Consider the following 20,653-nt stretch of genomic DNA (forward strand, 5'->3'; position numbering starts at 1 on the left):
GGAGACAGCCCCAGGCTTCCATACTTCCACCATTCTGTTCCAAAAAACCAGTTAGAATAGGTGAGAAGGCCACAACTCCCCAAAACACAGTCATTTTCATCAGAAGAAATCAAGTTACGTGTTTGGCTCCTTAGCAAAACATATGAGGTTCACCACCCACTAAATGCAAGTTCCCTTCCCTCCTGGTAGCACGTTGCTGTCCTTTTTGAGGGGGACATAGGTATAGGCACTATAATGACTCAAGCATTACATTAACAATATGTACAACCGAGACAGGACCCATATTTATATGGGTTTTGCAATATCAGTGTCTTACAGTGAAATGCAACTCTTGAGTCTGTGGAGATGGAGGAGGAAGTGCAAGAACGGCAGCTATGGCACTGTGTGACCACCAAAACTGTCTTTCCCACAAAGTGGCTGAGATTGCATAAACCCCTCAGACCATCATGTCACTGCCAGGAATAGTTTGCTCTATTTAGTCAGCCTTATGCATTGACCTACAGAAAGCTTCCTCCATTTGTTTCTAAAACTATCTTTGTTTCCCATACATTCTCCTTCCCTATCCCCTCTTTTTGTGACTGGATCTGCTTCCTCCATGATGGTGTATGAGCCAGTCATTACAACCCAGCCGGTCAGCTAGGAAATCTCCTCTTCCCATTTTCCCACTGCTCTACCCTGAGTTTGGCTCCCAGTGGAAACGACAACTGCCAAGCTAAGAAACACAGCTCCAATGCATCAAGGTGCTGACAGAAGTTCAAACCACGTGTCATGTAGCAAGGGCATATCAGAGCCCCAGGTGGGCTCTCAGGACCTGCTCTGGAATCCATCCTACTGCAGCTTTGCAGCTCCTGTTGCTGGGGTTCTGTCGCTGGATAGATTAAATTGAGCTTGGGAAAGCTGCAATCACACTTCTGAATGCAGCAACACGCCCTGCCTGTTCCTACAGTGTCGCAAACAGGCAACTGTTTGCCTTAAGGTCATGCGAATTACATACACGTAAGACACATGAATTGTTGCACACAGCGAGCAGAACTTGCTCCATTCTGCAGGAATTCAGCACAAGTCCTGAAAATAAATCACTGGGATGCTACCAGCTTCAGAGCACACCAGTTCAGAACTGTGGAACGTGTGCTTCACCTGACACGCTCCCATAAACACATGATTAATGTGTGGATACTGGTGAAAGAGGAGCAAAAGTAGGACAAAAGATACCTTTTTAAAAGTCTGTCCTTCAGCTGCTAATGGGAATTGATACAAATGAGTTCATCTGCTGCAAAGGCCATTTGAGGATATGTGGCGTTTCTGCTGAAGAGAGACGCTAGGGATCCTTACTGCAAATAGGGCAGCCTCCAGAACAGATCAGTAGCTCCTGAAATGGTCACAGCTTTGACTCCTCCCACACTTTTAGAAGCCTCATTTTACACTGAGATTTCAGCTCTCCAGATACCTCCTCTTCCGAATCCAGCTGTGTTGTACAATGTCTCACCACCTCCATTACATGTCCATCTGCTCATTTGTGATGAGCTGACAGAAGTTATCACCCCCTCAAGTCTTCCTGTCTATATGATCAGTTAGCAAATTCTAATTCCTCCAAATGATAAAGCAGGTTTCAGAGGGGTCACACCAGCAGCCTTTACAGCAAGATCTAAGCAGGTTATAAACCTCCATGGCTATTTGCAAAGTACATATCTGTCTACATCTTCATTAGTTGTATTTCCCTCTGAAATGGTGGGTAAGACACCCACACATGCTCTTGAATTTGAGGCAAGCCTAACTCCACCTCACTGTTGGACAGTATCAATGACTCGAGTCCCCAAGTTGAGACTAAGATGCTGTAAAAGCTCTATGGCAAGGTTTTACCCTGGGATTTGCTGTTTCTGCAAGATCATAAAGTGTCTTTGAGGAATTGAAATAGCTGCTGAAATTGAGGTACAACAGGAACTTGGAACAGTGTCAAAAGGAAGGCAAAGCAAGGCATCTCTCTCCAGTCATTTGGAGATTTAAGCTAGTGTAAAATCTGCTGTTGAAATATCTGAGTAGTGTGATGCAGTGATGCCATACAGCTAATGGGTTTCAAGAGACAGGGTTGAAAACCAGTTGAATACCAGAGTACATATTTCAGAAAGACTGGGACCCAAAGATATGCAAATTGCTGTTGTAAGGAGCTGAACTACAACGCACAAATCCACATGCTGCACGGAAGACAGAATAAGAACTGACTGCACTGTACAGACAAGCAAGATAGTAAAAGAGAAATACAAGTGTCTGGGCAGCTCAGTGATATACAGTGCTCTTTTATTCCACCTTTCCAGCTATTTCTACCACTGCCAGTAATGTACAGGAGGAGTATGAAAAGACGGGATGGAAAAAAGAAGTGTGTCTACCTGTTCCAGGTAGGAGTGGCTGCTGCAGAACTGGAATAGCAGCTGCCCTCAGGGACCAAAACCACCTGCAAGACAGGACTGAGCTGGGGAGAAAAAATACCTGTGTTCAGGGGAGGAAGAGAACAGGCAGTTGATATTAAACCCCCCCAGCTGCTAAGCAGGGAGGGAGATGGTGACCTGGTGGCCACCACAGCTCAGTGTGAGAACACACAATCTCATGGGGACCCATCTAAATGCTTGGAAGTGATAATTTTAAGGCTTTAAGCCAATGAGGGGTCCAAAACCAGTAACCCTTCCATTTTAGCGTGGTGTGATCAATGACAGAAGTCTAAGGGCAGTCACTAAACAGAAGGTCTGCAAATCCCACCCTGTGGAACAGACCTGAACATCGCTCTTGCCTTTCACAGTCATACAGAACTCAAGGATGCTGTTTCAGGATGAAAGCCAGCACACAGCTGTCAAGGAGACTGAGATGAGAAACCCCGTCAGTTTTATTGTATTCTCTCCAGAACAAGCTATGATCATGGAATTTGAGATAAGCAAAGTAACCCAGCCCGTTATATACTGTTCACCATATCTAGATGCTCCAGAATCAAAGAACAGTCTCCTTCATTTTGGACCAAAGAGACTTACAATAGAGAATAATGAGACACCATGCAACCTTGCAAGTCTCCTAGTGAAATACAAGGGAATTAAACATTCTGGAAGCCTGTAAGTTTGGAATAGCATTGAATGGCGTGGAAAAACAAGGGCTTGCATCACAGATAATCTAACTCCAGGTTATTTAGAAACATTAAAGATCTAAGCTACCCTGACCCTTTGTAATTCAAGGATCCTCAGTTTTGCAGAGGCAAACCAAAGTTAAATATCTTGTCCACTGTCACGTGTAGGATCTATAAATAGAGTTCAGAGCTCTGATTTCCCAGTTGGCACACTAATGAGACTTAATCTCCTTTCTGTGCAGCAGACTTCCAGCAGCAGAGAGAGCACATTTAGAGCTACAGAGAGGCTGTGTTACCTGCAACAAATAATGTTTCAGCCTAACAGCATCAGCAAACAGGCTTATGTTCCTCATACCTCCTCTATATGCAGCTATATCTTCCTCTGCAAATCACTGACTCTTTATTAGATTTACTGCTCATGGATAACAAAGTAAATTGTTTCTAAGATTGGTTAATAATATCATCTATATTTATATGTTTGAACAATGCAGAATAGTCACATGGCTATTAAAATAAAAAAAAGAAAGATGAAAATGAGACAAAAACCCACTTTGTGTTGCAAAATTTTTGAGAACAGTATTTCCAGCTTAGAAAGGGACTAAACAGCACAAATGAACATGTCTGTCATCAGGTCTGGGAAAGGAGAAAATCACAGGTTTAGCTGACAGAGGTAAAGGGATGTGACAGGTCTCTGCCCCCAGAGATGGCTGGCAATGAAAGGGGGGTTAATGCTTCACCAACCAGTAAGACTCTCTTGCAGACTGTCTGAGGTGATCATTTTTCTGCTGAATCAAAGGTTAGTTCTGCACCATGCCACAAAGCAGAGGACAGAATCTCCTTCTGACACTTTCTAAATAGCCAGAGTAGGCATCACTGGTTCTGAGTTAATGTTTTTAAACTCTCACTCTTTCTTCTTGTGTTGCCCCATGATAGCTATTGAAATACTCAGAAAATACCCACGGCTAGGCTAGTGCTAGAAATCCAGAGAAACAAGGATCCGCAGTAGATGGGTTGGTTACCTGTGAATGAATTCTCCTTGCTGGGTGGAGCATCCACCCTCTGTAGAAACTAAAGTGGGCTTTCAGAAATTGTCCTACTACTCCAACCACCTCATGCTTTCCTTCAAATACTCCTCCCCGGTCCCAGGCTTCTCTCTAGTACATTTAAGGGGAACCTGGAACCTGCTCAATGTACTGGGTTTCTACTCTCTACTGAAAGCAAGCTTCTAGCCTGAGGCTGGATTATTACACTTGAGGTTTTGCTTTTCCCTTCAGTCCATTTGTCTGGATCTATCTGATGTCTTTTTACATACTTCGATTAAAAACACTCAATCTGCATTTGTGCAGCTCCAAGTACTGTGAGTTCCTGGGCCATGGACTAGGACTTTCAGGTGCTATGGTAATACAGATAACGACAAATCGGAATTACATTGTAATTAATATTGGTCTGCAGCAAGCTAGTTACGGAAATTAATGGTAGCCAAAAGCATGGCCACAGATAAATTATACTGTAATTATAACTTGGTACCACAGCAGCTACAGTACCCTCATTGTAAGTGAAGCAGACAATTTTCTTGTACCAAAACATTAGGCAAGAGCAATAGGGGGATGGATAGAGGGATAGATAGGACAACCCAAAGGTGGGGAACTGTAGGTTTCCATGCATGCACTAAAACCGCAGCTCTGATTCTGATGACAGTTAGTAAGCAAGGATAAGCAGTTGAGATACCATTTTTCTTCCAGGCACATCTAGATAGTGCCAAAATTCCAAGGGGCACAATGAAGGACATTCAGAAGGGGAAAAGCAAGACCTGCAGGGAACAAAGCACAGAGTCTTCTAAGGAGTTCTGTAGAGAGAATAAGAGTGAGACTGGCATATGGAAAGGATTATACTTACATAGGCTCCCACAATGCTGCTCTTGGCAGCCACGAAGATCAGACAGATGAAGATGGCTGATCCTAGCATGCCAACAGCACAGACAAGAGGATCAGCTCGCTGGGTTTTTAACCGGCACCATTTGGTTGCCCCTGCCCCTGTGATTACACCCAGGAAACCAGTGAAGCATGTGATTGCTCCAAAGATCAAGCTATTGAAAACAGAAAAACAAGAGAGACAGTTGGGGGTTATTTTTTGAGGTTTATTTCGCCAAAATGGGCATGATCTTTGTACAAATTATTAGGGTGAAGTGACGAATGGAAACCTGTACATTGGCTTTGTGAATTTAAACTGAAACAAATGAGCTCCCCTGCTGAGCGCTTGTGATTTTAGCACCCTTTCCCTGCAATTAAGAAAACACAGCATATGAAACTCAGCCTCATACACAGGCATTGATCAACATGCAAAGAGGTGCAAAGGGCTCATACTGCTTCTCTGTGTGGAGCTGAGCTTTCTATAAAGTGCATTGTACAGCTACTTGTGTGCACAAAGCTAAGTAGTAAATTGCACATTGATCATGTGAGGGGAAATCATGGACAGAACAGGCATTAGGAAGCTTAAGGGAAAGGAAACCTAACAGGACTCTAAATACCAGTGACTTTCAACATACTCAGACTTTCTAGCTCCATTTCAGACCACTTCAAAAAGTCGTCTTTTGTTGTTAGATTACACATTTGAAAACTGTTAATTTAAATGTAAAAAGCCAGGAGCTGTCAAGGATTCTCTGTATTGTATGTGCAGGACTTGGATTACAAAGTCTTTGGCAAGTACATTACAGTGGCTCCAGGGCAGCTCAAAACATAGGTGTCATCAAGGAGTGGAAAAGTTCTCCTTGTAAACAGCAGATGGGCGGCCAGACTGGAGCTGTATTTTCTGCTCACTGGAGGTTTGCAGAACAGACTGAGGCTGCCCGCTGGACACTGCAAGTTAATGGTATTTCAAACCACTGCTTTACTTGAGATGGGACTGTGTCAGCTAGAGCAAGGTTTGCCTAATGTGATTTTTCTTTCACAAGCTAGAAAAGAAAGCTGACAATATTTCAATCTGCATTCACCTGGAGAAGTGCTTTTTTAGCATTTTATGGTTTGTGCCATTACAGTAAAGCACTAAACAATGAATTACTTTTCATAGCTTTGTGCTGCAAGTGATTTTATATAACTGGGACTGAAAAGCCAAACCACCGTATAACATCAAGCACTCCAAAGCAAAGTGTCCTGGATCTCTGCTCCATTCTTCAGCAAACTCAGCAAATGCGGTAGAATACAGAGCAGTGAAACAGAGTCAAGTCCTTCCTCACACAGAAACAAAAGTCTTCAGGGTTAGTCCCTGCAGCCTTTAGAGGAACCAGTCCAACCTCTGAATTGTAGCCACCACTGTGGCTACCCAACCTGCCAGTTTATTCTGCTGCTATCCCAGATAAGTGTGGGTCTTCAGAAACCAAATCCTCAGCTCTCCAAACATCCCCTAAGGCAAAGACAAAAGTCTCTTTTCAACTACTGCACCGCAGCCTGGGAACCAAGACAGAGCTGAGGTCATTGCTTCTGGTTTGACTTCATGCAATGAAGAAGAGAAATAAAACCTCGTTTACAATCCCAGCATTTCCTATCATTGTTTCAAAGACCCAGAGGAAATTACAGACATTCTAGTAACCTGACTCCATGGGACTTGCCTGTTTCCTGTGGTAAACAAGCCCCCACCCCCTTTTCCCCTCTTTAAAGCAGTGGAGGATGAATCTCACCTATCTTTGGTGCCACAGGGCTGTGAGCTGCAGGTCTCTGCTGTCTTCTGCACCACCTGTGCTCTGTGAAGGTAGAGAGGGATCCACATGCCAAGTGCCCCTGTGGCAAAGGACACAGCTGAGGTGGCCAATGAGGAGAACACGTAGCTGCGGCTGTGGAGGCACAAGAGGCAAACCCAAGAGAAGGTTTAGTGGGAGAAGTGAAAAAGCAGGAGCCCCACAACAAGAGCCAATGCTTCAGTGACAAAACACAGTGTTCCCCCATAGTGACCACCTCCCTTTGCCCCAAGGGGCAGAGATGATACATGGTACGAACTCATGGAGAATAAGAGGCATGGAATACTTCATGTGTGATGCTCCACTGATAATAATGTACTTCAGAGGTGCTTCATAGAGACCGTTGTTTCATGGGACCATTTCAAAAGACAATCAGTACTTGGCCACTAAGACATGATGTGTTAATTGCGGGGTTTTCACTGTAATAGCAGCTGTTTACCTGGGTGACCAGTTTCACATCTCCCTCACTATTCACACCACCATATGATTACTACTTGAATAAACCACCAAAATAAGTAATATAAAGAAAGTGTTAAATTAACCATCACCACTTTTCATAGTCCTTTGATACTGGATGACAATACCAGGAAAGCATTCTAAAAATGAAGGACACCACAGGTTTCCCATCAGAATTCCTACGTAACACTGAATTCACATGGGCAAATATTAGCACACTCAGTGACAAGCTATCTGGATTCAAGTAAGCTACTTAAATACTTGTGAGCATGCAGTATTTTATGCACATATAAAAGCACTCAAGCACATTCAGTGCTCGTGCATTCAGTCACATGTGGTTGTATAAGCATACACTTTTAAACTTGCCATGTAGTGCAAGCTTTTGTGTTATTTTCTCCTCTTAAACGGCTCTGGCATTTAACCCTCTTTTCCCCCTCAGCAAAGTCTCTCTTTCAAGGAAATAAAAGAGATCTAAGCATCTGAACAGCAGTGGGGCAACAATTGAGGAACACAGCAATTTCTACACTACAAAGCTTTGATTTGTCTGAAGTATGAGCCAAACAAAGCAGACTCTCTCTTAGATCTCAATCTTGGAAAGGCTAGAGCAAAAGTTGGACTCCATCACTGTCACTGCAGTTGATACCTCGTGAAAATGTAACTCATTTTCTTTCCTAGATCCACAGACTAAGCTCCCTGGAACCCCCTCCGTATTGCCTCTTTCCAGTCTCACAGTGCTAAGTAGTACAGGCCATGGGATGCTCCAATTAAGCACTAGAGGCAAAGCATGTTTTTTATTGGAGTGCTCTTACTTTCTAATCAGAGCTTTCATGTCTCTCAGCCATGAGGTCCGAGCCTTCAGCTGTCCTCCAAGTTGTTCAACATTTCCTCTTTTAGCAGCAGGTACAAATATCAAGATGAGTGTCCCTGTTATCATTCCCAGGAGTGGAGATACCTGCAAGAAAGGATGAGGGAATTAGCACAGGAGTCAGCAGGGTTTGCTTTGACAAAGTCAGTAAGAAGTAGATTACATTAGTTGTGTTTCAGTGACTGGATTCTCTACAGCTAGCCTGAATCTGTAAGCACCTGAGGCATCTGCTCCTTTCCTTCCTCCCTGTCATTCCCTGGACTCTCTTATCTCACTCTGGAAGCATGCAGCTTTGAGAACACTGATTAAGACCATCCATTTCCCTGTGTCAATGAAGCACCAAGATTCAGCTAAATACAGTTCTTCAGTGATGTTTGCCTCTTTGGAAACCTACTCCCAGCTGGGCTAAGAGACCAACTAGATCCTGGGAGAGTGCAGGAGCCTTTTAAAGGCAATGAAACCAGGCGAAGGATTTCTAGAGGCAGACAGCATGCTGGCTTTGAAAATCCTTGCTTGACATGCATCCCTCTTCCAGCTAACCTATAATGGCTTCCCATTTTCAGGCAGCTTTCTCGGATCACCTCAGTGTACAGCAGACCAAGAAATATTGGAAATGCAGGCTAGGAGATAGGAAAACTACACATTCAAGGGTTAGGTTTCCCAGTTTCCAATCCTTCCTCCCAAATACCAGACAAAAATACAAGACCCCATTGTGTTTTGCAAGCTACAGACATGATTCTTGTTTTGACTCTGAAATGCCATCACTGCCAGAATGGAAAATAGCTCTGTTAGGAAAACAGGAACATGGATTTTCACTACACTATCATCTCTTCTATACATGCTATTTTACAAATAAATTCCTATTCCAAAATAAACATGCTTCTAATAATAACCTGAGAATGGTCTTTACACACGGAGCAGCACTTCATGGCCAAAGATGACAAACCCAGAATTCTTCTAGGGAAGGGAAGACAAAAAGAAAGTGAGGAAAATCCCTCACCCAGGAATAAATGAAGCCTGATACTGTATCCTTATTATGCTTGAACACAAGATACAGCACTAGTAAAGACACATGTAAATGCTGGGCCATGGATTATAAAGTCTCTTTGATTTTTATCTAAAGGCTTAATCCGCCAATAGGACAGTATCTGTGTCTACTCAGTAGTGCTCCAATGAAACGTTAACATTACTGCTAGATCCAGAGACAAAGCTGACACTTCCCAATGTGCCCTTTGGTCTTCTTCAGCCCACTAAGGTACAGATTATTCGTGACTTCTGGATTTGGAGACCACCGGAGATCCCAGAGGGAGGCATCACTATCACAGCTTGCAAGAGCAGAGTAACTGCCACAGGGACAGAGGCTGCTTTACACTGACGTCTGGAAGTTCCAACGCGTGCTGCTTGACTACAAGACCTAAGCAATGCCGTCCAAAGCAACCATCACAGAAGTGTGCAGGCTGTCAGATTCCTATGAGTTTGCACAGTCAGGGAGTCATGCATCAATGTGTCATTTATAGTGGAAATCATAACTCCATAAGGGGCCTTGCAGATAGCCTGGATTTCTCAGGATAACTATGGAGACTTCATCTGAAGAAAAAGATGCTTGTAAGGATTTCTTTGCACAAATTAATCATTTGGGTTTTACAGCTAGAAACACAAGAACACTTGCTCCAATGTATCAACCCCACTGCAGCCCACTGACAGGAGGAAGGGCTTTGGGGTTTTCTTACTCCTTGTGCTTGCCTCTGCTACAAGTTAATTTTACCCTTGAAGTATTTCTGCTACAGAATGAGGTGGCCATTCTCTTTGTGTGAAGCTGGAGGATATTAAACTTATCATTTCAGATTCACATCTGGAATCTGCGGATCTCTGCTCTCTTAGGGGCAGATGAACTGTTCATGGTGATTTTCCTGGCTCTGCTTATGCTTGGTGGACAGTGAGGGAATAGCCTTGTGTCACAGAAAGGCACATTCGCTTGAGATGAGAACCCATGTATTTCATCACCTGCCATTATAAACGGTGCTGGCTTGAACTTCATGAGATGCGTTGTCTTCCCAAGTGCCAGAGCCAGGGAATGCACCTCACGGGGCTCATGCCACCGGCAATGCCAGAGGTCAGAAAACAGTTCTGCTGGGCCACTTCCTTTCAGCTCTTTCAAGACATCTTTGTCTGCAGGATCTGTTTGTGTGTATGCGATTGGAGTGTATTATCTTTTCAACACATTTATCAAGGTCCCAAGAGGTTAAAATAGAAGGAAACTGACTGTCTCAGGGCAGAAAAACAAGCGGAAACTGGAACAAAGTGTTTTTTCCTCAAAGCAGGAAGCCATTCTCAGAGTTTCTTGACAGCAAGGGACTAAAAGACTGTGGAGTTGATTTAAGGCCAATGCTTCTTCTTCCCAACCCCATCAAGAAATCATGGTTGACTGATAAGAAAGTGATCAGAAAATTCTTGCTCCCAGGCAGGGCAAAACACAACTACAATGGGCCAAACCCACATACCTTTCCCATTTGCTTAGAGAATGCATCTGCTATGCAGTTAATATTCATAGATGTAATTTCCAATCCTTTACCCTCTATATTTAATGACAGGAATTGTGTGACAGAATTCTTCCTATCACTGATCTACCCATGCAACTGTTACTAAGATGTTTTAAGAGTGGCTTACCCGCAATGCCCAGTGCCAGTCGCCAGCAACCTGCTTCACACTTGACCCAGTGATGTATCCCAAGCCACTGCAAGAAATACAAAGATGAGAGTCAGTCAGAGCTTCAACAAGGCACCACGATCACAACTGTTCTTAAACCAAGATAAAGAGGCACACTCAGTTGTGTGTCCCTGGCTCTCTTCTCCTGCAGAAAAAACACAGGAGGGATGAAGCAGATGGTGGCTGCATAACTTTTCCCGGCACTGTTGATCTAAAAATGCTCAAACTGATGGAAATTTGGTCCTGATCTCAAGTTTTCGCTGACCTTTCAATCGGCAGTGAATAGAAACAAAGCCTCAAAAAGAACTTATTTCCTAATTTAATTCTTACATCAGGCCTTTCTGTGCACTAATATGAATAGTTGGCAATTTTATGCTCCAGCTCTCAGTTTAGAAGTGCCCTTCAAGGACACACCATATTCCATCATTTAATTTTTTTCTTGCCATTTAATAGCACTTGGTACTAATTATTCATGAAAAGACCACTTTCCATAAGCTTGTAAGAAAAACCAATAAGAAAATGGAAGACAGTCTGACGGGAGAACATCAGACCTGAAGTTTGGAAATCCAAGATAAAGGAGCACCAGGACCTTCACCCACATGCTAAGAATCACACTGTGGTAACAAAAGGTGGTTCACAAGAGAGTAGATCCAGGTGAACATAGCTATGCATTTCTCATAGTGAACTGAACAAATATAAATGTCCTTTGTTCAAAACTCAGCCATCACATGCCCTTGTTGAACAGTTTGCTCAGTTGTGAAGCTTTCCATCTATAACTACCCCAAAGCTGGTCTTGTTACACAGAGCAGCCCTACAATGAAACCATGGATCCACACCTCTGCTGGATATTGAGTTAATTCAGTTCCAGAACCAGGCTCAACAGGACGAATATTTGTCATTTCTTGCTAGCTATAGTTCACTGAATTCTAAACAACTGTCATCCTTGGCCCTCTTCGGAAGACATTCCATTCACCAGTTAAGGACTTGGCTATCTCTTTGTCCTCGAGAGCCAAGGGCTGTTTGTGACTTTTATCTCAGGGATGTGTGCTCTAGCTTGTAAAATTCACCACCCTAAACCAGAAGGTTTCTGCTGAGTTGTGGGGGATGAAACTGCTGCCCTTGTTTTCCCTGCTGTAAATGAACCCATGATGCCATTTCTGCACAGGTTGTTGTTCAGCTCTGGAATCAGTATGGAAACTATGGGAACCCACCCTGCCTACAACTTCATGATAGAGGCTCAGCTATTATTTAAATAATAACATGAAGAATAATAACAACAACAGATGCCCTCCTGTCCCAGCAATCAGATATTGCACTGGGCTGATAAGGGAACTCAACTGAAAGAAAGTGCCTGAGGAAACAACTACTCCAAATCTGAGTGTCTCTTGCTTTCGTCAAACATCTATGGGCTTGGTTTTCTTCCACTGCTTTGCTTTAAGACTGAGTGTCTTAAGAATTATCATTATGGCTTCTTCAGCCTTATTGCCTACAGTAGGATTCACTATTTCTCCTAATTGCTGTTTCAGTGGCAATAGCACTAAACTGGACTGACCACAGCTACTGCAACTACCAAGACACCTAAGACTAGCTTAGCTGCATTTTCCAAACTTAATCAGATTGGTCAAATTCAAGGTTGGAAAGAATCTGAGCTTGATTTAAATTAATTTTTCAAGTCAAAATGTCAAATTGTGAGTGCTGTATAGCACACTCCTCTTGAAACCTCTGATATTTAGACTGGCACATAGAAGCAGGTACCCGTTTGCTCCCTTTTGAAAACTCAGCTCAGTATCTTAAGGGATCTGGATTTGACGATAACCTGAAAGAAATTGCCTGAAGAGGGTCTAGACCTCACATGAACTGAAGCAATGATTCACTAAACCAGTATAACATTATTCAAAATGATAATTTAATAATGCTAAAAAAAAGTCAGCTAAAATATTTTGATTCCATTTTCAGCTCACTGCTATAAGAAAAAAATATCCTTCCCACTAATTCCCCAAAGTCACACGTGAAACAGTAACAGGGCTAGGAAAAGAATTCAGTTCCTGAAACTAGTTAGTCACCACTCACAATATTTTCCTGTCTAAACCATTCCAACCAAAGACAGAACTATCATCCTCAGCAACTCAAGATCTGTGCCAACTTACTTACCTGCCAAGAGGAATTGCAAAGTAGAAAACAGACAGCATAAGGGTCCGTGTGTTTTTGGTGAACAGGTCTCCTATGATGGTGGGTGCAATAGTGGAGTAACTTGCTTCACCAATGCCAACCAAGCCTCGGGACAGCACAAGAAGCCAGAAATACTGAGAAAAGAAATAAAACACATTAGTGGGTGTCCCCTTGGCTGTTCTGATTCAGGATGGACAGCAGCAAACTCTGTGCAAACAAGGAAATCTAAACCCTTGTGACTGCAAAGTGATCCCCTTGCATGCATTTCTCTTTTAAAACCTCAGACATTTGTCTCGTGCTGGGAGGAAAGGGATTATATTTTATGTGAGGATTTATAGGCATGAAAGAAAAGTAATAATACTACATGTTTAATCAGTGACTCTCAAGGAGACATTTTAATGCAGGCAGAAGTCCCTCAGTTTGTTCTCAGGATGGAGCTCGCTTCTTAAGCCCAAGCAATGCTTCACTGACAGAGGGAGGTTTAGAGAGTCAGGTGAGTGCAACAGATCCTGCTCTGGGCTCCAGGAAAAGCACAGTCCCAGCCTCCCCAGCACACCAAAGGGCAGGTTAATACTGGTGAAACCCTAAAGGCTCTCCAAAGCTGTGAGAGGTGAACCTGAAATCCCCCAAACTCTACATTTTTTCCTTCATTAGAAGCTACTCCACTTTCCTTGAACATGTCCCTGGGCCCTCTCATAGCAGAATAAGGCAAAGGCATAGGCTACAAGAGGCATTAAGCTCCCCAAAGCCTCTTTAAATAAAAGGCAGTCCAACAGAATACAGAGATGGACTTTGCATTCAGCACAGGACAGCCTAAAACGAACAAAAAGGAGTTGTTCATCTAACAGAATTTTCTTCATCTTCTCCCATTTCCCTCTTTCAGCCAACACTCTGTAAACTGCAAGGACCTGCTTTTCAAGCCAGCCTTTTTCACTACACTTGCAGTTTGCTGGCTGCTGCTGTGTGAAGGTATAAGGCACAATACTTTGATGCCTAAATATCTGATACGTGAGCACAATCAAGTTCTCGGACTCTCTCAGCTTAAGCTACGACCTTCTTCAGATGGGAAGAAGTTGAGTTAAAGGGAAGTGCCTGACTCTCTGCCCTACAGCAAAACTAAGCCAGAGTACAGAGCTCCCATCCACAAACATGGAAAAAGCCATGCAGCCATCAAGCCACGTGCCTCGGTCATAAACACATCCATCAGCAGACAAAAATCTCCCCCCTGACGCGTTTGCTTTGTTTTCCTCACTGTAATCCCTTGGTTGAAAGGAATTTCTTGAGGATTCCTGTAGCCACACTAAACAAATACTTTTGCACACTCTTCACTTCCTCTTATTTGGATGTAAATTCTGCCCCGATACCTATTTTCTGAGGGTGTACAAGTTCCTGGTTTGCTGGCAGGGCGTTTGCAGTGCTGCTATCATTCGTCTATCTCCCGTAAGCTGCACATACGTAACAGAGACCTGTGGGTGTATGCAGAAAGGCCAATACCGTGACTCAAACCATTTAATTTATGCCAATTGCCCAATGCTAAACCACTCCACTGCAGAAACATGCTGACAATGTTTGCTGCACAGGTAACCAATGCATTTGGAACGAGGAACAGTATTTCTAACGTGCTGAACGACTGAAGTCATGCAGAATTGGAAAACAGGGGAACTGGAGGCTGATTTTGGTTCCTTAAGAGGTTCAGATCTGGATCTTGTCACCACCACAGAGAGGGTGACAGGCAAAACAGTCATCTGCCAGAGCTGGAATGAGTATGCAGACAGTGCTAGTTACACCTGTAGAATGACAAGTTTGCAAGTGCACTGGATCTTCCTCAAATTTGAAATACCTACATAAAAATGACACGAGGTTGTGCTCACCAGCCAGCATCAACAGCCCCAGTGAATGCACTGGACAGAAATTTCCTCCAAATAATGCTGTTATAAGGTTCCTCTTACAATCCTTGCGTAAAGCGGGAAAACTGAAGTTTTCCTATTGTGATAAAGAGTGACTTGGTTTCATCAATACCACTGAATCAGAGTCCCAGTACAATGAAACCATCTGCAACAACTAACATGTGCATTCTTCCCCAGTTCCTCCCTGAATCCTCCTCCCTGGTTTGTTCCATCCTCGTACACTCCAAATATCTAATATTTAAACTATGCTCTCGAAAGCAGCAGTATCCATATTTAAGTCATAAGATTCTGGGTTCTGTTGGCAATAAAAGCAGTCTTACAAAAGCATAATCTACATAAAAACATGAATGGTATTGCCCTTGTGAAATAATATGTTAAAGACTATGGACAATGCAGTATTTAAGAGTAACAACTAGGCAAAACATACTCAAATCCAAAAGAATATTAAGGAATTACTTATAGTTGCTTCTATGTTGTGCTTAGGTTTTGAGTTCTCTATCTACAATCACAGAGCTAATGCTTCTTCTCCTGCTGAAAGATCTCTTCTGGATCTCTGGCTAGCCTGCATCCTTTTGGAACCTACACAATAAAATCATGCAGTCCTTTGTTACAGTAAGGTAGGAGCCAAAATCTTTCATCTCAAATCAGTCAGTCAAAACTTCTTGTCATCATAGGGACAGATGGGTAACTCCTCGAGGCACAAAGTGCTCCTTTCCAAGAGAGGCCCAATCTTTTCATCTTCCAAATGGGAATAAAAAAAGTCACAAACACCAAAACAACTCCAAAATTCTCTTGCTACTACTCATTTGGAGGACAGATATGCCTTAAACCACTTAGAAACTGGTCCCCAAACCATTTTGCGTGCAATATAGACAACAGAGCCTACAAGAAATCTGGATAGGGACTTTCTAAAAAGGCATCTTGTGACAGGACAAGGGGGCATGGCTTCAAGCTGCCAGAGGGGAGACTGAGATCAGCTCTCAGGCAGAAGCTCTTCCCTGTGAGGGTGCTGAGGCGCTGGCACAGGGTGCCCAGAGAAGCTGTGGCTGCCCCATCCCTGGCAGTGTTCAAGGCCAGGTTGGACACAGGGGCTTGGAGCAAGCTGCTCTAGTGGAAGGTGTCCCTGCCCGAGGCAGGGGGTTGGAACCGGATGATCTTTAAGGTCCTTTCCAATTCAAACGAGTTTGGGATTCTATGAAAGTCAGAAATTACCCACACAGAGGAAGCATCGTTCTCCCCTATGGCTGTAGCAGGACACTTCTACCATTTCCTCTGCAGTAGGCTTTCCCCCAAATGCTATTTCCTCTCTGCCCCACCAGAAGTTCTCAGCAGTTCAGTGAGACAAAAAGGGCTGACACCAGCCAAATTCTTCTCTACGTTATCTGTGTTTAAAGGCAGTACAGGCAGCTAAGATGTAACTGAATTTCACTGTTCCCCAAACTGAAATTGGTATATATTAAAGCAGCTTACTCCTTTCTACTGTACTTTGAACTCTTCTGTAATTTGTTCATCTGTGCAAATAGATCTCACTCTGGCAGGATCATTGCAAATATCCAAGTCAGCTTTCAGCACCTGAGCTTATTCCTTTTCCACAGGTTAAGCCCAGCAACCCCAATATTCTGTGTCCTTTTCTCTGGGCCAGCGCTTGCAACTAAGGTTCTTTTCAACAAATAAACAATTCCTGGGAATTTTCCTTCAAGAAATGCCATCACCAGAAACTAGTGTACAGAGATAGCACTCCTATGTACGTGAGGTAGCAAAGTGCAATGGACCTGCCCTCTTCTTCCCCTCTCCTAACCATATGGAAGGAAAAATATGCTCTAGCTCTAAAGCTAAAGAATTTACTACTTTGTGATTTGAAGCATAACAACCCAAACGAGAAAGAAATTCAATCCCCCACAATAGCTAGGAGTTTGGGAAGGGATACAAACCCTTACACCTCAGATAATGTGTTGCTTGCTAATAGAAATACGCTACCTATTAACTTCTAAAATCCTTTAAGTATCAGCAAAGCATAGGTGACAACAGTGATAGACCATAGGGTCAGATGGACCTGGTCTCACTGCTGTTGCCAATGCCACTACCCACTAGAAGCTGGGACACAATCCTGACAGAATTTTCATCTGAAAAAAAGCCATTCCTGATTTAAATATTTCTGCTATGCCAAAAAATAGTGCATGTATTGTCCCTACAAGGTATAACATGGTTTGTATTCACATTTTCATACTGACTTTACTCTCAGTCTCATGCACACATAGATGTTTGATGGCCTAGGACACATGACTAGCTTTAATCATGTTTGGACAAACCTCCTAATTACACATTTATCCTAGCTGTATAGCCCATTGAGTAATTCATGGTTTAATGGGTCTAATTACAGCTTTAACTTCTTTTTCTTTTTTTAATTAGTTAACAAAAGGAATTAAGCCACAGTTCCTTAGAAGATTAGCTGCTAGTGATAAACCTATAATCTGGCAAATATGTGTTCAACTCTGAACCACCAGATTTACTGTCTAAAGACTCATATGATCCTTAAGCTTTGGTTATTAAGTATTTGCATTTGAATGTGGAGTAGCTTGTAAGGGTCTCATAAAAGAAGCTGAATCCATTCTTCTTCCACATGAGGAACACATGGAGTGATGAGATCACACAGAGTCAACCTAGTGCAAATCACTAGTGTGTGTGCTGGGTGTGCACAGCACCAGTGCAAGCCATGTTTTGAACTGGTGTTGCTGGTCTAAAAGAAGGATCTTTCCCACTGCTACAGGAACTGCACCTGCACCCATTCCTATATGAGGATACTTAACCTCCTACAGATTCTGCACTCAGCTTCTGTAAAAGAGGACTCAGGACCATGGAATTCCATTTCTGCACTGCTGAAGTTTGCCTTCTTTTATTTTATAAACACTATGCAACAAGGATATAAACAAAGATGTAGAATCAGGGCTCGCGTCCTTGTGAAGATGATGCATAGAAAGCCATTCTTGCCACTGGACAGCTAAGATTGCCACACAAAGCCCAAAGTACATATGTGCGGCATGACAATAAAGGAGAAAGCACTGGAACTGATTTAATTTCCCTGTGTTTCTAGAGCAAACTTAGTTAAACTGTACTGCAGTTATACTCTTGTATTTCTACAGTTGCAGAGTCTTGCACTGACACTGCTCAGAGCTCCACAGCAGTCACAAGTGATCAGTTAGGTAGCGGAAGACAGATAAACCCGATATACCACGGGAGTCAGCTCAGCGAAGTCAAATCCACAGGGCTCAAAGGAGCGTTTAAGGGCTGCACAACAGTGGTCCCTTTTGACAGCTACGCTCACATGCAAGCATTTCCCTTTCCTGAGCAGAGCCTGTATCTTCTGGCCAGGCAAACACCACACTCCATGAAGTTTTCCCAACCATAGCAGTACTTTGCAGGGATCTAAGTGGTTAAAGAGGACACACCACACCCTTCACTGCAGGTACCAAAAGGTGCACCATTAACCATGATGCAAACTGAACTGGGAACATGCTTCTGAGTATCGGTTATTGTGACTAAGAGCATTGGCTCCTCACAGCTCAAACTCCATCTCATTAGCAGAGTCACTAGAGGAGCTGAGCAATGGAATGATATTACAAATGCATGTGACATATTCGTTTAATCACCCAACACTCCAGTTCTCTTAGCTCTCCCAGTAATGAAGAAGGTGGAAGTTTCCAGGCTAAACAGGGACGCTGACATATCATGAAAGACAAGATGACTTTAAATTATGTGTCTGTATGGATAGCAAAGGCTACAGCAGAACAGATAAGCCTAAATACATCATCCACCTCTGTGCATCCCTAAAGCTTTGCAGATTTTGAATACATAAGCAAGGTACCTGGCCGTCCATTGGCTGTTACAAGTCCTGGGTCTACACGCTTGATAGGAATGCTGTGTCAAATCCAGATCTGGACCACAACCTACCTTTCAAAACATGAATGGTTCTAACTTTCCACTAATAAAAGGAGAATAAATATTGTAAAGGGCTAGAGGGGTACTGGTGAATGGTTCTGTGCCAGTCCTGAAGAACATGTCTTCCTGTCAAGTCCAGCCCAGGTTTTTAAGTAATTGAATATTCATGCCAAATTTTGGTCATTTGGTGTGTTACTGTCTGGGAGATCTTTGCGCAGGAACAAAGGAAGATGAGTATCTACCTTCATCTACAAGTAATCTTACCTAATCCCCCACGGGGATTGCCAGCACAGAGATCAAAATACAACATGGGGGCAGAACTGTTTGCTTTGATGTTTGGCAGTCAGTGCTTTTCTCCCCATTAATAGAGTGAGCGAGTATTGTTTTCAGGATTTCCTCCAGCCAAAAGGAGTTGATTCTGTTTAATCTCTGGGTGGCACACATAATGACCAGCCAGGGCTCATGCTTGCGTGGAGTCTGGTTGGTGACAGGTTGATGAGCTGTCAGCTCTGCTGCAGTGCTGTGAGCTATGAGTATTTTATCTGTTTTCTGTAGATATAAGTGCACTTACAAGTTCATGCTACAGTTACCTGCCTGATAAATACAACTATAAACTTCTCACCTCCAACAAGATGTTCTTCCCTTATCAGACGTGAGTCATGCTACAGGGGAAGCTGGGGGAGATTCACTGCAGTTACTGGTGCCCACTGCAGAGGAGTGATTGTGTTTAGACTCCTCTTTTCTCCCCTCTTTGTGTGTGTCATCACTTACCCATAGCCACTTTTCAATTCCCACCTCTTGACAACCACAGCTGCCTTTTAAGTCCCTACTGCAGACAACATTTCCTGTAACTTCTATCACCGCTGGATTCTATTTAAATTCTACAGGTCCCTCCCTGCAAACTGAACTCTTGAGGCTAAGTCCATCTTTCATCTCCACTTTCAAACTCTTTCTTCTCCTTTGCATGCAAGTCACAGGATCAGAGAATAGTTGAGTCTGGAAGGGACTTCTAGAGATAGTTTAGTCCATGTCCCCTGTTAAAAGTGGGATCAACAACAATGAGTTGCTCAGGACCATTTCCAGATGAGTTTTGAGTATCTCCAAGGATGGAAAACTCACAGTCTTGCTGGACAACCTGTTCCACTGTTTGACCATCCTCATAGTAAAGATGTTTCCTCTTATGTTTCAATGGAATTTCCTTCACTGTAGTTTGTGCCCATTGCCTCATCTTCTCACTAGGTACCATTGAGAAGAGTCTGGCTCCAACTTTATTGCCTCCTCTCAGGCAATGTTACACATCCAAGCAGCATACAGACTTTCTAGGGATAGAAGCACAGTTCTAGAATGAGAATGCCACTGCAGCAAACGTAAGCTATTCAAAGCCTCAGTTAAACCCAGAGGGCAGACACCATCTCACCTACTACGTCTCTGTGGCATTCACCCTGAACAGGTTTTTCTCCAGTCTTTTCCCCTTAAGCCTGCTTGGGCACGGGCTGTTATACAAGTTTAACTATTTGTGTCCAACTAAGGATGCTTCTCTTACCCAAAGGTCTTCCCCTGAACTCTGTCAGGCAGGTCACTAACACTGAAGTGAAAATGCCCTGGGCCTTCCTTCAAGTATTCACACATTGTATTCACACATTGACATTTGTTTTATTCACATATGCTTATTATGTGCTGGTTAGAGGTTATAAACATGTTACAGACGAGACCACAACAGCATACCAGGATTTAATAGCAAGCTACTTAGTTACTGAAACCTTAGTACACCTGATTAA

General features: G+C 43.1%; 1 protein-coding gene across 4 annotated transcripts in view; it reads right to left on the bottom strand.

Moving 5' to 3' along the window:
- SPNS2 (SPNS lysolipid transporter 2, sphingosine-1-phosphate) overlaps positions 1–20,653 on the bottom strand; it is a 126,045-nt gene that overhangs the window by 34,301 nt on the left and 71,091 nt on the right. For all 4 annotated transcript variants that reach the window (XR_009746420.1, XM_061470373.1, XM_061470371.1 and 1 more), the window contains exons 4-8: positions 13,015–13,166; positions 10,825–10,891; positions 8,102–8,244; positions 6,780–6,932; positions 5,003–5,192 (exon numbers count right to left, since the gene is read on the bottom strand). Coding sequence is in view for 3 of the 4 variants with exons in the window: in XM_061470373.1 (XP_061326357.1) it covers positions 5,003–5,192; positions 6,780–6,932; positions 8,102–8,244; positions 10,825–10,891; positions 13,015–13,166 (705 nt within the window). In the remaining variant the exon portion in view is untranslated. The remainder of the gene's footprint in view (positions 1–5,002; positions 5,193–6,779; positions 6,933–8,101; positions 8,245–10,824; positions 10,892–13,014; positions 13,167–20,653) is intronic.

The sequence above is a fragment of the Pezoporus flaviventris genome, unplaced genomic scaffold (assembly GCF_033815535.1).
Source record: "Pezoporus flaviventris isolate CSIRO_AGI_PZ_B2104156 unplaced genomic scaffold, CSIRO_AGI_Pfla_v1 ptg000063l, whole genome shotgun sequence".
NCBI lineage: Eukaryota > Metazoa > Chordata > Aves > Psittaciformes > Psittacidae > Pezoporus > Pezoporus flaviventris.